This window comes from Hyposmocoma kahamanoa, unplaced genomic scaffold (genome assembly GCF_003589595.1).
Source record: "Hyposmocoma kahamanoa isolate Upper Pololo Valley unplaced genomic scaffold, ASM358959v1 78, whole genome shotgun sequence".
Lineage (NCBI taxonomy): Eukaryota > Metazoa > Arthropoda > Insecta > Lepidoptera > Cosmopterigidae > Hyposmocoma > Hyposmocoma kahamanoa.
Genome location: NW_020653945.1, coordinates 4,633,016 through 4,652,214, shown reverse-complemented (window position 1 = coordinate 4,652,214; position 19,199 = coordinate 4,633,016). Strand labels below are relative to the sequence as shown.

Here is a 19,199-nt window from a genome sequence, read left to right as displayed (position 1 = left end):
AGTCAATGTGTACTACTGACAGTTTTTGATTCTATACTTAGTAGTAAGGTATTATAGTAAGGTGAAACGTGTAAGTCCCCGACTGGAACTCCTGCGTTTTGCACAAAGTTATCACCATTTAGAGAGACCTATTTAAATATTTTTATTTTTGTAGGTATGATTGTAAAGTGTGATGTCTTATTCAAAGTCATAAAACAAATGTTGTTGTCTAAGATGTTAGTAATAAAATCCTGCGAGGTTAGTACCTACTTTATAGACGGTCCTGTATAATTGTTAAAAATCCAAAAATAGTTTCATGAACATTTGCTGTACAAAGCGTAATATGTACGTATAATATGCATTATTTACGAAAGTACGTCACTAATTTGTTCTTATGATTGATCCCGCTGGATTTGAACTAGCGACGCGGGCTATCGCTCTCCCAACAGAGCTACAGAACCAGTCGGCACACATTATGAATTTCTCTATGTGCTTGCTGCAGATTGTTGTTTTTGGTTTTAACGGCTTTTTTGTCGTAGAGAAAACTATGAAAGTAGTATTTATATAATTATTAAACAAAGATTGAATACTTAGAAAAAATTCACTTCGATCCGGTTGGATTCGAACCAACAACATCTCCAAACCAAGCCAGTGCAAACCGTGCCAGACGCTAAGTCACAGAACGCACCAACACACCTTACAAATTTTTCCATGTGTTTGTTGCAGATCTTTGTGTTGATTTTTTCACGACTTTTTTGCCGTAGCGCCATCTGTGAGAAATCTATTGAAGTTTTTCGTCACTCAGCGAGGTACCTTTAGAGCTACCAGCCGCTGACTAGGGATGTCACTTTAATAATTGTAATTAAGTTTTATTGAATGTCAGGTAGGTATATTGAATATCGGGCTCTGGACAGGGACTCCGGAGCCTGCACTGCACGGCCTCACTCGTCTGGGGGGCGGGCCGGAGGACAACCGACTCGCCCCTCCGTTGGCGCGGGAGCCCTGGCGTAAGCTAGGGCGGCCGAGCGGCGTCGTGGTGAATGTTCACTGATCCCACGGCGCCGACTCAACCGGCGAGAGGGAAACCCGGGGGGGTTTTAGTGGGGTAGGCCCTCAAGTTTGGAGGGAGAGTCCCCACATAACCCCTGAGTCTCCCTGGGCTCAGGGGTTATGTGGGGTCCATAAAGCCCCCACCAAAAAAAAAAAAAAAAAGGTATCGAGTTCTTAGGTTTTCGCGATTGTTATACATAGGAATGAAACTATTTTTCCGGATTTAAATCGCGTATATTTGTTTTATTTGTTTTTGAAAAAACAAATATACGCGATTTAAATCCGGAAAAATAGTTTCATTCCTAAAAAAAAGGTATATTGAATATAATAATTGGATATAATTGTGATGAAACATCATGAGAAACAATAAAACTTAAATTGTATTTTTTTATAACACCAAGTGACAGGACGAACAAGTCGTGCGTCTGGTGGTAAGCTACACACTCGGAGCTTTAAATTGCAAAGATCTGAGGGGCACTACCACTGCGCCCATCACCCTGAGACATAAGTTGACAAGTCCCATGTGCCTGTAATTTCACCAGCACCCTTATCCTTCAAAACTGGAATGCAGTAATGCTGATATTACAGCTTGGCGCCGGCAGAAATAGGCAAGGTGGCAGTACTACCCTGGACGAACTTTTTCACAAGGGTCTCTACAGCTGCTCTATTTATACTTCAATGTTAGTAGAAAAATACTTTCATCTCTTTTAAAGTGACCACGCTGTTATGAAAGGTGTTGTATAAATGAGGTCAATAAAACGAAGCATTAATTTTTATTTCATATAATCATTACTGGATAATTGAAAATGCATCATTCGGCACTTAGAGGTACCATTTATACGTCTTTAATCTAAACATACATTTAGATTTGATTAAAATTTAGTTTAAAAATTCATAAATAAATAATTAAATAAATTACCCGTATTATAAAACGTAAAATTTTAATAGAGTTTTCTTTATCCACATTCGTGATTGGTTTCTGTATAGCATTTCCATTTCCTGCATTGAACTATGGTTACATTAGAAAATCTCTACATAAAATGCAATATCACATGAATATTACTAGGTTTTCGATTTGACAGAGCTAGATAGAACAAATCGAGTTCTTGGGTTTCCGCGATTGTTACATATGAAACTATTTTTCCGGATTTAAGTCGCGTATATATGTTTTTTCACTCCGGAAAAATAGTTTCATTTGCTACAAGTAGAACTATTTAAATAAAATTTAGTGCAAAAACTTAAAGCATAATAAAACAAGTATGGCAACTCCGTACAAGAGCGGGTTCCACCCAGGGCTGGGCAAAATACATGCTAGTTCTTAATTGAAATACAAATTACGTAAACGTAAATTCTTATATATATTTAAAATATGAAATGCAATATACTTTCATGAGGTGTATTTGAAATACAAATTTTGATCAGATTTTATAAAATACAAAATACAAATTACTAAATACTTTAAATAAAAAATAATATGGCAAGCAAGGGCGGGGCACGGAGTATCGTTTAGTAACGTCAATAGTGCTGCACTGTCCGCGTAGTAGAATTGTCACATAGTAGTCAGTACATTAAAAAAATATTTATTAAATAGTTATATATATTTTTCAATTACAAGTAATTCAAATACAACCCAGCCCTGGTGTGCACGCCCGTCACGCGACCTATACGGACGCACACTTTCGCATAATCTCGCGATGCATTCGCGTTACAAAGCACGTGGCGTCACACGTGCCACTAATTATAGAGTTGAAGCCTTCGCTTGGAGTCTAAAAAATTACATCAAATAGTTGACGTGGTAGTTTGAACAAGAGTGCCCCAAATTCAGAATTGTTCAGCATTTAATTTCTGCTTCATAATCGTATTCCGTAACCAAGATACCAATCCGCAAGTCTGGTATAAAAAAAACAATACGTAAGTACCTACTGCACTTAACTAAGGTTATTCTAGTATTATTTTCTTCAAATTTTGTTTCAAAGTTAAAGGTACAAGTAAAATAATTATGTAACAACCCTACGCTTCGAGAGAAGTGAAGCCATTTACGTGTCCAACAGGCTGGAGTTGCTCTACTTGCTTATTATACTATGCTTATACAGCGAATTTTGAAACAGAAATAAACCTTGAGGGGTTTATTTTTCTCACTTTCATTCTATGACCCTTGATAACTTTTCATACATTTAAGAAAGTACGTAATTACATTGGGCGATAACAATATACTTATACAATTTCGTCTCTAATATAGTGTAACCTATGTTTCAAATATTTTTAATGACAGTACTCCGGGTCAAAAACTGTTTTATTTGACGATGAAGTGATGTTTACTACCTATCTATATCTAGAAGAAACAAACGATTGTAGAATTTAAACAAAAGAATTAGAAACCGTATCATATTTTGAAAATCGTTATAATCATCTGGGCGTGGTACGAGAATATCAGTTTCTATATATAGATCCAATTTGCCTTTACAGTGGCATTGAGTAAAGCTCAAATATTTAGTTAGGTCATGTCTCTTCATCGTCACATTGCCCTCAATTTTTTTATTGAAATAAAATTTTCAGTTAGCGGCTTTTCCTTCAACGCTCAATTAGATTACTGCAGCTCAATTTACTTAGTCGTGTACATTTTCAGGATTTTCTAACAAATAACTTTAGTTAAATCTATTTATTTCACTGTCGAGGTCAACAAAGCCACCTTTGTCAAGGTTCAAATTACAAATTCTATCGCTATTCGGTTTTGAATTACTCACAAACCTCGACTTACATTGTTACTTAACCTTCCACACATTGCTTTAATATTAACTTGCTATCGATTTCTTTACGGTCATTTGATTCATATATTATAATTTCGTACTTTAACGTATTCTATTTATACATGTGAGAATTGTTTGAATAGCTTTTAAATGAAACAGTTTAACAAATAACCAAATATTATAACAAAAAACAGACACAGTAAGAACAGTGACTATCGGCATTCGAGCCTTTAAGATTACAATAAACTACAATGATAAGGGCAATTAAAACACCGATCCATAAAAAATGTACTATAAAATCACATTATATAAGACAAGCACTTTGGAATCTAATTTCACTATTACTTTACAAATAGTCTCGTCGACTAGACGCTAAGTACATACAATTAGAAAATCTACATAATTACAAATATTTACTAAGAATCTAGACTCTTGGAGTTCTTTAGAGATCGCGTGCTGAATGGTACTGTTTTGTTTTTCTTAACTTTATTATCTATTGGGTTGGAGTAAGGATCATTTGTGGCTGTTGAAGGAGTACTGAACACGGAATTTTTCGAACTGGGTACACTGTTCCCTGGCGACACACCACTGTCAGTACTCACGGAGGCCGGGCTTGGGCTATCGCTCATATTATTACACACCGTCAAATCCTGTCCCGGGATCGACACAATTTGACCTATTGGCTTCTGTCTGACTAGATTTATGCTTTGGCACACGTTATTTTTCACTTCACTGTCACTCACTTCCTTTTTGTGGTACCTCGTTAATGTTCCTGCAGATCCCGCGGAATTTGGACGGTACATTGGCATGAACTGTGCTTGAGGATAGTATTGCATCTCCGGCGGCACTTGTCCTGGTACCCACGGGCCCATGGTTGAAACAACTGGAGGCATATGTGGCCATATAGGCATCTGGACCATATGTGTACCATCTGGCATGGGATTGAAACCAGGTGCTACTGGCATGGGCCTGACGACTCCTACCGGTGTAGGCGCGCTATGTGGCCTCATTGCTGGGTGCCCATACTGAGACACAAACTCCTCGCTTTCGTACATTCTGCTAGGATTTGCAACTTGAGTGAAGTCAACATTTGGAAAAACTGTATGCGGACTCCTTTGCAAGTACGTGAACATTTGTTGTTGGGCTTGCTTCATAGCGACATATTGCTGTAAGTGTATAGCTGTTTGTTGCCTTTGCTGAGCTAAATCTTGGGGAACGGTGGACGAGGGATTACCATGAATGTAGTAAATGTGTGATTGCGAATTTGCTTGTGCCTGTCCTGCTGGTGGTTGTGTTTGGGTATTACTGAACTTATTATCAACTACATTGTTTTGAGGGTCCTGGTATTCTTCTGGTGGCGCTATGTATTTCGGTGTAGATGGAGGTGTAACTTGTTGAGACATAGGGTATGATATTATTTGCGCTATGTACGGCTGTTGCGATTTCACGGAGTGCGCTGGACTGTGTGTTTGGAATGTAGGATTGAAAGTGATCAGAGATATGTCCTGATTAGAACCTGTCTCAAAGTCTTTTTGGTTTAATTTTTGATTTTCATTTCCTTCGTTTTTCTTTGGTTTTTGATTATATGGAGCAACCTTAGGGTTGTTTTTCCAGTTAGCTCCGGCGCTCTGTGGTCTTTTGATAGGAGATTTTGTTGGTTCATGCCAGTTATCTCCATTGATTTGTCTGGGGTCGTGGTGGTGAGACTGGGCACTGTGAGCTCTCCTCGGTGGGGGTGACATGCCATCGGGGACATGTTGCTGGCGACAGTATCTACGGGCGGAGCCCGGACTGCTCTGCCGCTCCGGCGGTCTGGGGACGCGTCTTCGCGCGGGCGTAGGGGGACTCGGCTGAGATTGTGAAGACTGCGTTGATTGTGACGTTGATCTCCATTGCTCTATAAGAATTTTACGTCGCTCATGTTCCATTTGTACTTCTGTCTCACTAGAAGAATCGTAATCCTTTCCCTGGGAACAACAGAATATTTCAAGAAAAAGTTCGTTAACAAAGTAATTTTTGAATAAATTTGGGAGAAATAGTACCGATTGGATCTTTTCGTCCAGCATTTTGAAGAAATCTTGCTGGCTGGCCGACACCTCACTGCAACACAAATTAGTTATTTTAAAAATTTGTGAAAGTTGCTTGTCTCTTGATAAAACCTCAAATGTCAACCTAAACAGACCCGTTGTTGCATGAAAAGTAGCATGATACGATCAAACACATATTATTATGATGAGTTCCGAATATAATGCATGTCTTGTTCGAAGGACGAAAGCAGCGATATGAATCCCATATAAAACTGGGATGAAATGAAGGAGAAACGTGTATCATTCTGATTTTGACTTAATTTCGCTATGCAATTTATTGTAATGACAACGCTTAAGACCGACGCTTAGTCTTAGGCTTTTTAAAAATCAAAAGAAGTATAGTAATCAAATAAGTTTCCTATTTATTTTCACATTTCCGGATGGTAATTATTTTCAATCCTAGTTCAGGCAGATGCAAACTTCGCTAACTGTAGTGGTGTGTAATGATATATAGTATTTACGGATGCATTTCTTACGGCATCTTACTTACATAGTAGCTTGATGTGTGGTAAGCGGCAAGCTTAGTTTGCCGTGCTCAGGATCGTTTGCAAGCTCGTCTTCTGGCACTGTCCCCGCCGCCGTACCCTCCTCTTCGTCCGCTTCTTTGTCCGCTGCGCCTGCGGAGTTGAAAAGACATTCGTTGTCTTCAAAAATCTTATGACTTTATTTCAGAACAATTTCTAGTTTTAAATCTTACATTAAATTGTGTCACAAATTAACCCCTATTATTAAATTTAACGGTGCAGATACTAGTTACTCTAAGGCTACATACGAGTATAATATCTTTATCACATTTTTCGAGTGCCTACAAAATACCATTAGACTTAATAGAACCACCAGGCACCAGCACCTGGCTTAAGAGGATCTTCCTACTTAAAAAAAACAAAAATTAACAAAGTTCTAGAATTGACACATCAAAAATTTCCCGAAATTATATACTAGCTTAAACACTGATCACTGTATTTCATTTAAAACCTGACTTTTGCACCCTATAAATATCTCAAGGCCTCAATAACAAATGTTGTCGAAAGCAACAAGATTAATGATGCCATTTACAGATTCCTCGGAAAATATCTTACCGGAGTAATCTATAAGTAATACGGGTAGTGTTATATGTATATGAGAAAAGACTTGAAAAAACTTGTTTGTTCAGGTTTTGTTGGGAACATTTAAGTTTCGGAGTTTAGTTCTTTGTCTGTACGTGAAGGGAGACTAAAAGAAAAGTTAAGTATTTTCAAGCAAGCTTGCGTTTTGAAATTATTCTTTCTTTTGATCAATCATTCTTTTGACATAAAACAAAATGAGAGGTACTAGATTCCCTTGACTCGGATCATCTTAAAGAATAGCTAGGGGGGCGATGATGAATTTTTACATTGGACCGGCAGTTATCGGGTTGTTAGTGAAGAAACGCCCTTCATCTTTTTTCACCGATAAAGTAAGATATTTTGCAATGATTCGTAAATACTAAAGGTCTGCGCTTTGGATTTGCCGTCCATATCCGTAACATTATGTTTACAGGTACGCTAGATATAATTAAGCTTACTTAAACTTGTCTGTGTCATTTCCTGGATTGTGGTTTTTTGTGATAAAAGTTTATAACACTGTCGCGCTAAAAACGTCGTTCTGAGCGGTGTGCAAAGCCTCAACTGTGTGACGGTGTGACCTCCTTGCATCGTCATCCCACCTTTTTATCGCCTTTCTCCGGTTCCTGGCCACTCGTATTTAAATTTAAATTTTGAATTTTCATAGTTCTTTTGCCTCGCAATCTGATTTTGTTTCGTTCCATCGTTACTCCCTACTCGATCGCGACAGCGGACGGAGCTGTTTTTAAGTTCAATCGCGTCTAATTTTGATTCTTTTACTAAGTTATAATCATTATAATATAATCTAAATCATGTATGAATCATAATAAGTGTATAACAGTCTACAAGCCTTATCATGTACCTATGAATACGTATCTGTAATGTAGCATATCTCGGCCCTTTTTAGGGGCAAGTGTCTAATTAATATCTTTTTCGTCAAGTTGGGTAGTGCTTTATATTAATATACCTGTTTTTCTATATATACCTTTTTATGGTTTATTTAGGGTTACAACCCTTTCAACTGGAGCTAGTGCAAAGCCTCAACTGGAGAAGGGTGAAGTTATCCGAATAAGAATTCGGATACTCCGTGCTCTATGACCGTAATAGACGACGAAGATCTGACGCAGATCTTCGCTGTCTAAAATCGATATCTTGACACATTAACTTTCCCGGAGGTTAGTAATCTAACGACGTACGAAGAACTGTCTCAATTTCAAAGTAGAATGATTAATCATTTTAAGTTGTACGGTTATAGGGCAAGTAACGTTAACACGTACTTAGGTACCAACAGGTCTTAACTACGGGTTTGTGGTTAACTGTTAAGCTGAGGGAAACTCAAATACCAAATTTTAAAGCAGATTATCATTAGTGTTCACTATAGAAGCACATACACCTACACAAAACTTAACTTCATTTGTGATCGATACTAAGTTTACGTGTAAAGTATGTAATTACCTAACTGTCCAATCTAAAAGATAATTTACCAGTGTGGTGTACGCCAGTATAAAACTGAAGAGTCTGACATCACGGTTTCATTACATTGTGCACATTCGTAGACTTATGAAATCTTTTAACTGTGTTTAAATGTATATTCAGATACTTCTTATGGACACAGGTAGATCTAAGTTTATATCTATCAAATCCTTTCAGGTAAGTTGAAGTGCACTGACCAAACATAATGTGTGAAATCGTGTGAGAACTCACGTACCAAATACCCGACCATTGCTTTGGGACCAACCTACAAATTTTGTACAAAAATATCTTCGACTACTTTTCTTATTTTACCTTTTCATTATTAATATATTTTCTTTTCTATACTTTTCAAAGGATACAATAAGGTTCATTATGTACTAAATTCATCTAATATTCACGACGGTAGCATGATAGGATTGTTAGCAAGGGAATCTTTTGCCTTGAAATAAAATTTGGGAGCATAAGTGATATATTAAGGAATGTTTGTGTTTGTTGTTCAGATCACATACATATTATGTGTGATTACGAGAAAGTAATTTATGAGTAGGGCTGAGACAAAATCTATTATCGTAGAACTTTTATGTTTGGCGAATTTACAACGACTCGCCTAGCAGACAGACGCGCGGAGGTTGCGTTCAGAAGAACTGATATGTGATGCCGTGATTGGCTCCAGTGTCACGGGCATGCCAGCGCTGGAGTGTCAGTCTGCAGACAACGGAGTGATTGCCTATATCTCGGATCAGTAACCTCTTCCTGCTTTTTCATACACCCCGTGCCAATGTTACAGAACACTTATGAGTGTTCAATCCAGTACTAAATCGCACAGTAATCACTCGTGGGTTTGGTGTAGTATTTCTATAGTAATTTTTGACAAAATGACGCTAGGATGAACTTGTTGTTAATTAAATACCGCGTAATATTCGATTCCTGATAGCACTACAATGGAGTGAGATTAACATAAAATCATTTTTCTGGAACACTATTTATACAAACCATTTCTTGAATTATTGACTTTTATTGAAACGAATTTAGATATGAAAGAATAATTTTACTCAAGACCATTTCTTGTTTGCTTATAAATACCTTCTATATTCAGTTCAGCGCCTTAAGGATTTTTGCAAAAGCTGACTCAGCGCCCTTTCGCGCTACGACAAGAATTGTATGTATTTCTGTATTTAATGTATTTATTTATCTTTCTATCTTGTAATTTGTCTTTCGCGTGACACTAACGTATACTAGAATAAATGAATGATGATCTGGATCAATGTAAACAAAGTAATGCAGTGTCAACACTGGCATATCTGTGTTGGTGTCGAACACTGAAACAGAAAAATCAGTCAGAAGAAGCGTCAAATTCGCGAGCAGTTGGGGTACGAATTATCCTTTAGCTGTAGCTCCCTCATCACTCTGATAGCATGCGATCGTGTCAAAGACTGCGGAAAACGGAACGTAATCAATGAGTAACCTATTCCGAATCACCACAAAAAATGGACATTGTACACAAGTGGACATGTAGAGAAATATAATATACGTGAGTTGCGTACGAATTTTAATTGCCCTTCTAGTGGAAGTCACCAGTAGCGTCCTAAGTCAGGACTGTATACACTTTATAATACCCTTTACTTAGCCCGTTTGTTTGGTGGCCTAGTCAAGGCCATCAGCATCAATAGTTAGTTGTACATGCTTCAGAAAAATAGACGCGAATAATAGAATCTGGTTGACGCCAAGCACTGGTATCTAGCACTCAGCGACAGATTAATATACAACCATCTTTTTTTAAAAACGCAATGTCATCACAATATAAATGATATTAGATACAATTTTCGATGACATGTTTTGACAGATATTCTGGATCCGCTATTTATGCGCTATCATGATATTTATAATATTACCAATGTAGGACATAAATTTGGTTTACATCCACGGGAAAATATGATGGATTCTTCATTATAATTGAGGAACAAGTTATTACGAAACATCATAACGGAAAATGGATTGGTATAGAAATATTATGACTCAAATTTTTCTTTGATAAACTTCGATCAAAGCTTTACCAACCGCATTCAGCCAATTTTAGCGTACACGTGCGCATTTCCTCTGCAGTGGCAAACAAAGCTGCGCACGCGTACCGCGCAACATAAACGCGTTTACGGCTTGATTGATGGCGCCTGCGCCCTGTCACGATTGTTTGGGAACTATAATTTTGTAAGCGATGAAATTCGCACTAGTTTGTTTATTGATTTTCTTGCTATTTACGATATTTGGTAAAAACGATTTATTTGTGAAAGTTGTTAGTCACAACCTTTGACCTTCGTGAGTATGGTTTGTAATAGCAATGTGTTTGTGTTTGTAATTGTGTATACGAGTTTTGTAATACATAACTGTATATTTTCAGTCTCGTACACGTAATCGGTCTACAAGCTTGATTATTATTATGTATAGATTTTTATGTTTTCGCGAATGTTACACATGAAATTTTTTATCGGATTTAAATCGCGTATTTTGCTTTTTCTACAAACCAATGTTGCGAACTCTTTACAGGTACCCTGGGAAGCGTTTTGTTAACAGACTTTACAAAACTCCTTTTGTAAAGTCTGTTAACAAAACGCTTCCCAGGGTACCTCCAGGGTCCCAGGGTCAAGCTCTCAATTTGACTGCTTGTTTACACGTTTTTTTTGCGCGTTGTGTACCGCCTATCCATAACAATTGCAGTGCCATTCAGAGCTTTCGCAATGATCTGAGGGGCACTGCCACTGCGCCTGAAACTATGTTACATAAGTTGATAAGTCCCATGTGCTTGTAAATTCGATCGGAACGCAGTAATGCTCATACTACAGCTTGTTGGCAGAAATAGGTAAGGTGGCAGTACTTCCCTGGACGAAATCTTTTACTGCTACTAGAAATGATATATTAAATTGGCTTTTCAGTGAACACTTATATGATCCACTAGCTAAAGAGCTTCACCCACCGTGAACAAACAGTGTTGTCGATCATGATTGCATGTAAAATGTTACATGCAGTCATGATTTGTGGAGCTCATTAAAAGGCATTAAGGGGTCACCGCCAACCAATCTGCTAAATGTCGTCTACAAAAATATAAGTAGATAAACAAAATAGAATTTATATCCCCTGAATTGATCTCTCATGTTTTTGTGTTTGTGATATTAAAACTGAGTATTTCTCTTGTAATTTGCCACGCAGAGTGGAATTGATAAATTTTCTTGTCAGACCGTCATTTACACGTTTAGTGTAGTATGGCGCGGTGGAGAAATGCATCTGCACATGAATCGCCTTTTTACCTGTTGATACATTTGTTGAAATAACAATTACACGAATGACGTTTTGAAAGGCTTCTATTACTTCAGAAACTTTCCAATCAAACCAAATCATTTATTTCTTTGTTACACAGGTTATAAAAGGCGTTACAAAAAATAATTTTGAACCACTGTGTTCCGCCTTGCGGCATACAAAGTTTTCATAGTTTTTAAATAATTTTCATACCATCATATAGTCAATAATTTGTAATACACTATAATCATGCAGTCCAATTTAATCCCAACCGAATACTAATTGTTTAAACTGCCTCCGTGGCCGAATAGTAGCCATACTGGTCTGGATTTCCGGTCCGGCAAAAATATTTGTATGGCCTATATTTATTTCTCTCGTGAGTTTGGATGTAATTTGTGACGTTATATGTGTGTCCATGACCCCTCGACACAGGGTTTCCGTAGTTAAAAAATTCTACATAGTAACTATAATGAAATATTACAACAATACATAATAAATTTTATAAAAATAGATCACCATAAAATGTAAATTTTATAACAAATCTTTAATATATAGGTAATTAAATAATAATTTCTTAAATATTACAATTACACTCTTTTGAAGTAGAGCTATGATCTACTTTTCAGTTGATCAGAAAGGCGCGGCCGTGCGTGTGACGATTGGAAATAAATTAGGGGAAATTATTATATTTATTATTAATTTTTTACTTGCGTCAGTTGTTAATGATAGCCTCCGTACCTTTCTATATAAGTTTTGATTATAGCGACCCTCCCTACCGACCCTTAGGGTATACGAGAAGGGCATTATAATCTGTACGTATACAGGAACCCTCTAAGTTCAGTTTCTGACCCCAGATCAGTCAGTGTACTGGGTTGTCACGGACCGTTGCCACTGGCTTCATCCGGTTCTCAAGAGGCAAGTGCCTCGGGTGAGCCGCCCCGGGTGAACGTATAGTACCTTCCCTATTTTCCAGTTAAGTATCAGAGCTGTAGACGCGTTCACTTCCCATTGCGTATTGCACAAATAGCGGTTGCCACCGCTAGGTAGTCCACTACCAAATCTCCTCTTCGGTGGCGGAGTTGTAAGGCATTCTGAAGATGTTATGACAATTGACGAAAGTTTTGTCACAATCGGATGATAAATAAAAAAATGCATACTGCGTAACGCTCCTGGACAAACACCACCAGCGTTTCCTTCCTCTGTACCCTATTATAACTAGCGAAATATAAAATTTTATATAAGTGTTCGTGTACCGTGTTTATTTTGTACGAGGACCCTTTTTATTTATATGTTATATGTTGAGTGTGTGCGTTATTTATTTCGAACTTTTTTATGTTATTACGAATCCACCTCCAGCGGTAATATAAGCACATTACTAAGTCTTCGGGTCATCGTTACAGGCGGAGTAGTCTGTCGACCGTCTGACTAAGTACCGTCGTCAGACGACTCCCTATTTATATCGGGTAGCGAATATCGCCTGACGACTTGGTGTAAATGCCCCATTATATAACGACGATGATAGCCCGTGGAATCCAAATTCGGGATTATCTCAAACGCTTTCAACCATTGATATCGTGTAACAAACCATAAATAAAACCCTAAGCAAGCTACAACGATAAATATAAACTTGTGAACGAATTTGCGCGGTTCGCTTGCTTTACCCAAAGTTTTAAGTTCGAATGAAAGTATTTTAATTAAACTCTAAAGTAAGTACAGCTTTTCGAAAAGGTTTTGCGCTTGATATTTTCGGTTCAAGTATGAGGTAAGTTAATTGAGAATACAATATTATAAGTGTGCTGTCATGACTTTTATTCGACCTTGGAGAAAATAAACAGGAGTGAGTAAGTATTGTTTTCAGTATACAAACTGACAAATTGACATGAAATGACCCCTAAAGACATTTTTCAAATTTTTTTTATAATATCAAGTGACGGGACGAACAAGTCGTGTGGTTGGTGGTAAGACACATGACTGTCCATAACAGTTGCAGGGCCACTGAGAGCTTTAAAACGCAACGATCTGAGAGGCACTTGACAAGTCCCATGTGCCAGTAATTTCACCAGGACCCCTAACCCTTCAAAATCGGATCGCAGTAATGGCCACATTACAGCTTGACTGTACTTCCCTAGACGAACTCTTTCACAAGGAGCTCTACTGCTTTTAAATATAATAATTCTATACACGAGTATAACCATGACACTTATCTCCCACTGCAATAAAAAGAGACAAACCTCTTTCGACTTCATCACTCGCATCAATGTCTTCATATATTCCGTTCACTCTTGGTGTCTACTCCGGCCTATTTAAAGTGACAGTAGAGCTCCTTGTGAAAGAGTTCATCCAGGGAAATACTGCCTCCTTAACTATTTCTGCCGCCAAGCAGTAATGTGAGCATTACTGCGTTCCGGTTTGGAGGGGTAAGGCTGTTAGTGAAATTACAGGCACATGGGATTTGTCGACTTGTCTCTCCGTGTGACTGACGCAATGGGACTGTCGTTTAGATTTTTGCGATTTAAAGCTGGGAGTGGCACTGCAACTGCTATGGACAGGCGTGTCGCTTAACACCAGGCGCACGTTTTCGTCCTGTGATTTGGTAACATAAAAAAATTAACATCCCCAATCTGATTGAAACTTTGATATCTATCTCTCCCGTGTTTCCATTCACTCATTTCGCATTTACATTCGCTCTTAAAATTAGCGCCGTTAATCGACTATTTTTTCATGACCAAATCATCGATGTATTCCCTTTTCTATTATGGTCACTACATTATGTACGTCGAGGTCTATCTCTTTCCATGATACAACCCGCATTCGCTCTATAAATTTGCGCCGTCAATCAACTAACATCCATATCTTTTACATGACCAAACCATCGAAGGAGCCCCTTTTCTATCCTGGTTACTACATCATATACGTCGAGGTTTATCTCTCCCCGCGATTCCAACCACATTCGCTCTACAAAATTTGCCGCCTACGTCAAATCTCCTACTTAGTGGAGTGATAGGTGATCTATAAGCGTTAATGACACATACTTCAGCAACTTTATTTTTTATGATATCACAATTGATGTCAATACAATACAATATGCCATTTCAGTCAGTCGTGAACGTGGGTCCTACAAAGAACCCGAAACGCTGGTTTGTTTGAAACAAAAAACCAAATATTTGTTTGGATATATATCCGAAAAGTAGTTTCATTGTAAGTCTGACCTCGAAATAATTTGTAATTTATATTCACATGGGCGTTAACATTGCATTGGGTATCCATAATACGGTCATTTACGATCGCAGTGTCTACAGTTCATAAACAGTGGACGTTTTATCTGGCAATTCTCTAGCTAGTTATGGCCGGCCCTTCGGAGGCCATTAAGTTATTAATTTTTATTAAGACGTAAAGCTTGACGTGCATTGGTTTATGTTTAGAGTGTACGTCTTGTACGGTGCGATATAGATAGTCATTCTTTTCGCCACTGTCTGAGTATATAAATAATTTCAGTACAGAGTACTAAAAAAACCGGCAACAAAAATAATTCCGCTACTGAGGTACCCCCTTTTCAACAAAAAAAGAATCATTAAACTCGGTTCACAAATGGCGGAGTTATCGCGTCGAATTGAGAACCTCCTCCTTTTTTCAAGTCGTTTAGTTAAGTTTCATTAACCCACCGCGAACAGTGTTTTATAAATAGCAATTTTATACGCGGCGATGATTTGTGAAGCTCCTTAAAGACGTTAAGGGGGAGACCCCTTGCCCACCAACCTGCTAAAAGTTGGTTACAAAAATTAGGGGAACAAACAAGAATGTTATATCTCCTAAATTTTTCTCTCAGTGCGTTTACGTTTATAATATTAAAACTGAGTACTTCGTTTTTAATTTGTTTTGGGTAGTGAAAAGTTGAATCTTGTCACTTCCTCATTTACGCGATTGTTGTGGTATGGATGCAGAGTTTATACGTGCTATGTTTCTAAAGTACATATGACATTTAAATTTGTATTGTATTGATATTCAATTTTTTTTATATCTAATTACTCCACTAATTTGTTATAATTATTAATACAAAGATCGAAAACTCAGAAAAACATACTTCGATCCGGCCGAATTCGAACCGACGTCTTCTTGCATACCATGCCAGACGCTATACCAACTAAGCCACGGAACGAACCAGCGGACTTCACGAATTTTTCTATGTGCTTGTTGTTAATTTTTTTTTATTGTAACAAACTAGTGGAGTAATTTCAAATGAAAAAAAAATAATTGAAATCAATTCAATAAAAATTTAAATACAGTGAATAGCGACATCTCTAGCCAGGGCAGATAGCTGCAAAGATATCTAACTGGGTGACAATACTCTCATAGATTTCTCATAGATGGCGCTACGGCTAAAAAGTCGTCGAAAAACCAAATACAAAGCCACGACAACAAGCACACAGAAAAATTCGTGAGGTCCGCTGGTTTGTTCCGTGGCTTAGTTGGTATAGCGTCTGCCACGGTATGCTAAAAGACGTCGGTTCGAATCCAGCCGGATCGAAGGGATTTTTTTCTGAGTGTTCGATCTTTGTATTAATAATTATAACATATATTTGATATTCTTAGAAGTAAACTACGATATTAAAAATGTGGAACTAAGTTTAATTAAATAAGAAGCTGTAATGGCGGAAGGCATAGGTTTATGTTTCTGACCTAGGAAAATTAAACATAAGGGTTTCACGTGGACCTCATTATACATATATCAACGCTGTCTAGGGATATTTCCGATTTATCTGATTTAAGCTTTAAAACCAATTGCCTAGCCGTAACGTTGAGTTGTTTCCTTGCTGTAACTTGCTGTGCCTCGGTCTTGTCTTGCGGTAGTCACCCGACTATTCCCTGTGTGCCGTTCAACCACATCGCCAGTCAGTAGGTAAAAATTTTACACTTGAAAACGTCTTTTTTAAGCTACTGCTCGTTCACGACACTGACCTCCCTGAGAAGAACCAAGAAAAAGAAACAAGAAACTCTAGGGATTGCTCTTTTCTAAACTTAAATGCTATAGAATACATTTTGAATCATATTCGTGTGGAATCTAGACTCACGTTGTCTTTCCATACATCTTTATCTAACACGTAGTCCACAATTTTGTAATATGACTTTTCAATTAAAATACTTTTAATGTAAGTTTTAAACTTAGGAAATGGTAATCTTAAAATATGCTCCGGAATCTTATTGTAAAAACGTATACAGTTACCCAAAACAATCGTTTACTTTAGTTAAACCAAATCGTGTTAGGTACCATGAATTTGAACTTAGTTCTAAGGTTAATATAAAGGAGATCTTCTTTCTTAAACATTGACTTACAAATAAATGGACGACGGGTCTAATACAAAAACCACGAAAAAAATGTCCCAAGTCACCTATTCGAAATTTAAATTGTAATGTCATCGCAGTATCGCGCTGTCAGTCGAACAAATGAAGACTAAAGCGGAGTTTGGCGCTCTGTATACGATTTTAGCGCCTTACAAGTGCGGACACTTTTTAGCGCGGACCCGACGTCCATATAATTGTAAGTCAATGTTCTTAAAGAAATTATGTGTATTATGGGCAAACAAAATATTTGAGTAAATGTACTGTGACGCCACAGTCATGATACCAGTCTCCTTAAACTTTTTTCTGAGAAAAATCCGAGAACGTAAACAGTACACAGAACGAATCGCTTGTTTTTGCAACACAAATATGGTTTGTATATTTGCCGCTTTCTCTTTCTGCCAGTGTCTCGGTAGCGAGACCATAATCTTGATATGACGCTTTGACTAGTGTCAATGGCATCAAAAAATGTGCCAGGAACAAATTGACGTTTAAATCTTTTTGATATGATTAGTACTTTTAGAGTTATTCTGATAAACGTGAAATATCTTTTTGACGACTAGCAAAACCCTTTACCATAATGGCCAAACGGTACATTTTCAGAAATCTTGTAGAAGTAAAACTAAAACGCGTAATGAAGCGTGTTCAATCAGAGTGAACAGCATTATCGGTTCCCCAAGCACACGTTCAGCTTGCTAAGAGTGAGATCTAACCCTTATTTGGTATTTTTAATTCTGACACTGTTTATTCTACTATTCCTATCAAGTTTAAGTACTTTTAGTATTCAAACAAAACCATAAATACAAAAGTTTACACTAAAAAGCCCGACAACACAGAGGGAAGCAATTTCTCAGTCGAGGTGGCACGTAATATGGGCACTCACCCGGTGAAAAGGCTTTTCATAACGCAGGAAGTACGAGACTATACAGCGACATCTCAATGCATGCGTGGACTTAATTTGAATTCATATCCGAGATTTCATTTCGTGTTAAAAATAAATGTTGTTTTTAAAATTGGGAATGAGAGTCTTTTTTTCCGGATCTATAGCTTATTTACGTTAGCAATCTAGGACGGGCTGCTATCTTTCGCAATACTTGATAAAAATGACAAGGACATAAAATAGAGGCACAAGAGCAAGTGGGCGTTAACAAGAGGTTAAAATTTTAAAAGTTTTTAAGTGTTTAAAATTTTTTTTAAATATTAATTTTTGTATATTTCTGTATATTTTAATATTTCTTAACAAATATTTTACAAATCGAGTTCTTAGGTTTTCGCGATTGTTATACATAGGAAATAAAACTATTTTTCCGGATTTAAATCGCGTATATTTGTTTTTCGCGAATATTTTACAAATGTGAGGTCTGTTGGTTCGTTCCGTGGCTTAGTTGGTATAGCGTCTGGCACTGTATGCAAGAAGACGTCGGTTCGAATCCGACCGGATCGAAGGAATTTTTTCTGAGTGTTCGATCTTTGTATTAATAATTATAACAAACTAGTGGAGTAATTTCACAAAAAAATAAAAAATAAATAATTGAATATCAATTCAATAAAAAAAATTTAATTAATACAGTGAATAGCGACATCTCTCGCCAGGACTGGTAGCTGTAAAGGTACTAACTGGGTGATAAATCTGTCATGGATTTCTCATAGATGGCGCTACGATTAAAAAGTCGTTGAAAAACCAAATACAAAGACACGACGCAAGCACATAGAAAAATTCGTGAGGTCCGTTGGTTCGTTCCGTGGCTTAGTTGGTAGCGTCTGGCACGGTATGCAAGAAGACGTCGGTTCGAATCCGACCGGATCGAAGGAATTTTTTCTGAGTGTTCGATCTTTGTATTAATAATTATTAATTAGTATTTTTCATCAGAGAAAATATTGATGGTACGGAGAAACTATGTTCCCTGTTGAAATTAGGATATTTTAAATTTCAATATGGTACCTCGGAGTGTTCTGAATGGAAAACGAATTTCTTTTAAAAAAGCTAAGGTTTGTTGATAATTGAATATATAGGTATATCTAGGACTTGTTCGCAGGCTGCATACTATTTTACGCGACTGTGATTGACGTTTACAACTCCTATTTAACTTACACTGGTCCCAGGAACTGATAAATCTTCCTTAGGGGTTTGAAGTAGGTCTTAATAGACGCACGCC

At 37.3% G+C, this 19,199-nt stretch overlaps 1 protein-coding gene across 1 annotated transcript in view; it reads right to left on the bottom strand.

The window, feature by feature from the left end:
• Positions 1-2,529: 2,529 nt before the first annotated feature.
• LOC113232919 (extensin) overlaps positions 2,530-19,199 on the bottom strand; it is a 219,329-nt gene continuing 202,659 nt past the window's right edge. The window contains exons 3-5 of the mRNA XM_026467820.1: positions 6,354-6,480; positions 5,819-5,876; positions 2,530-5,743 (exon numbers count right to left, since the gene is read on the bottom strand). Coding sequence (XP_026323605.1) covers positions 4,193-5,743; positions 5,819-5,876; positions 6,354-6,480 — 1,736 coding nt within the window. The 3' untranslated portion in view covers positions 2,530-4,192. The remainder of the gene's footprint in view (positions 5,744-5,818; positions 5,877-6,353; positions 6,481-19,199) is intronic.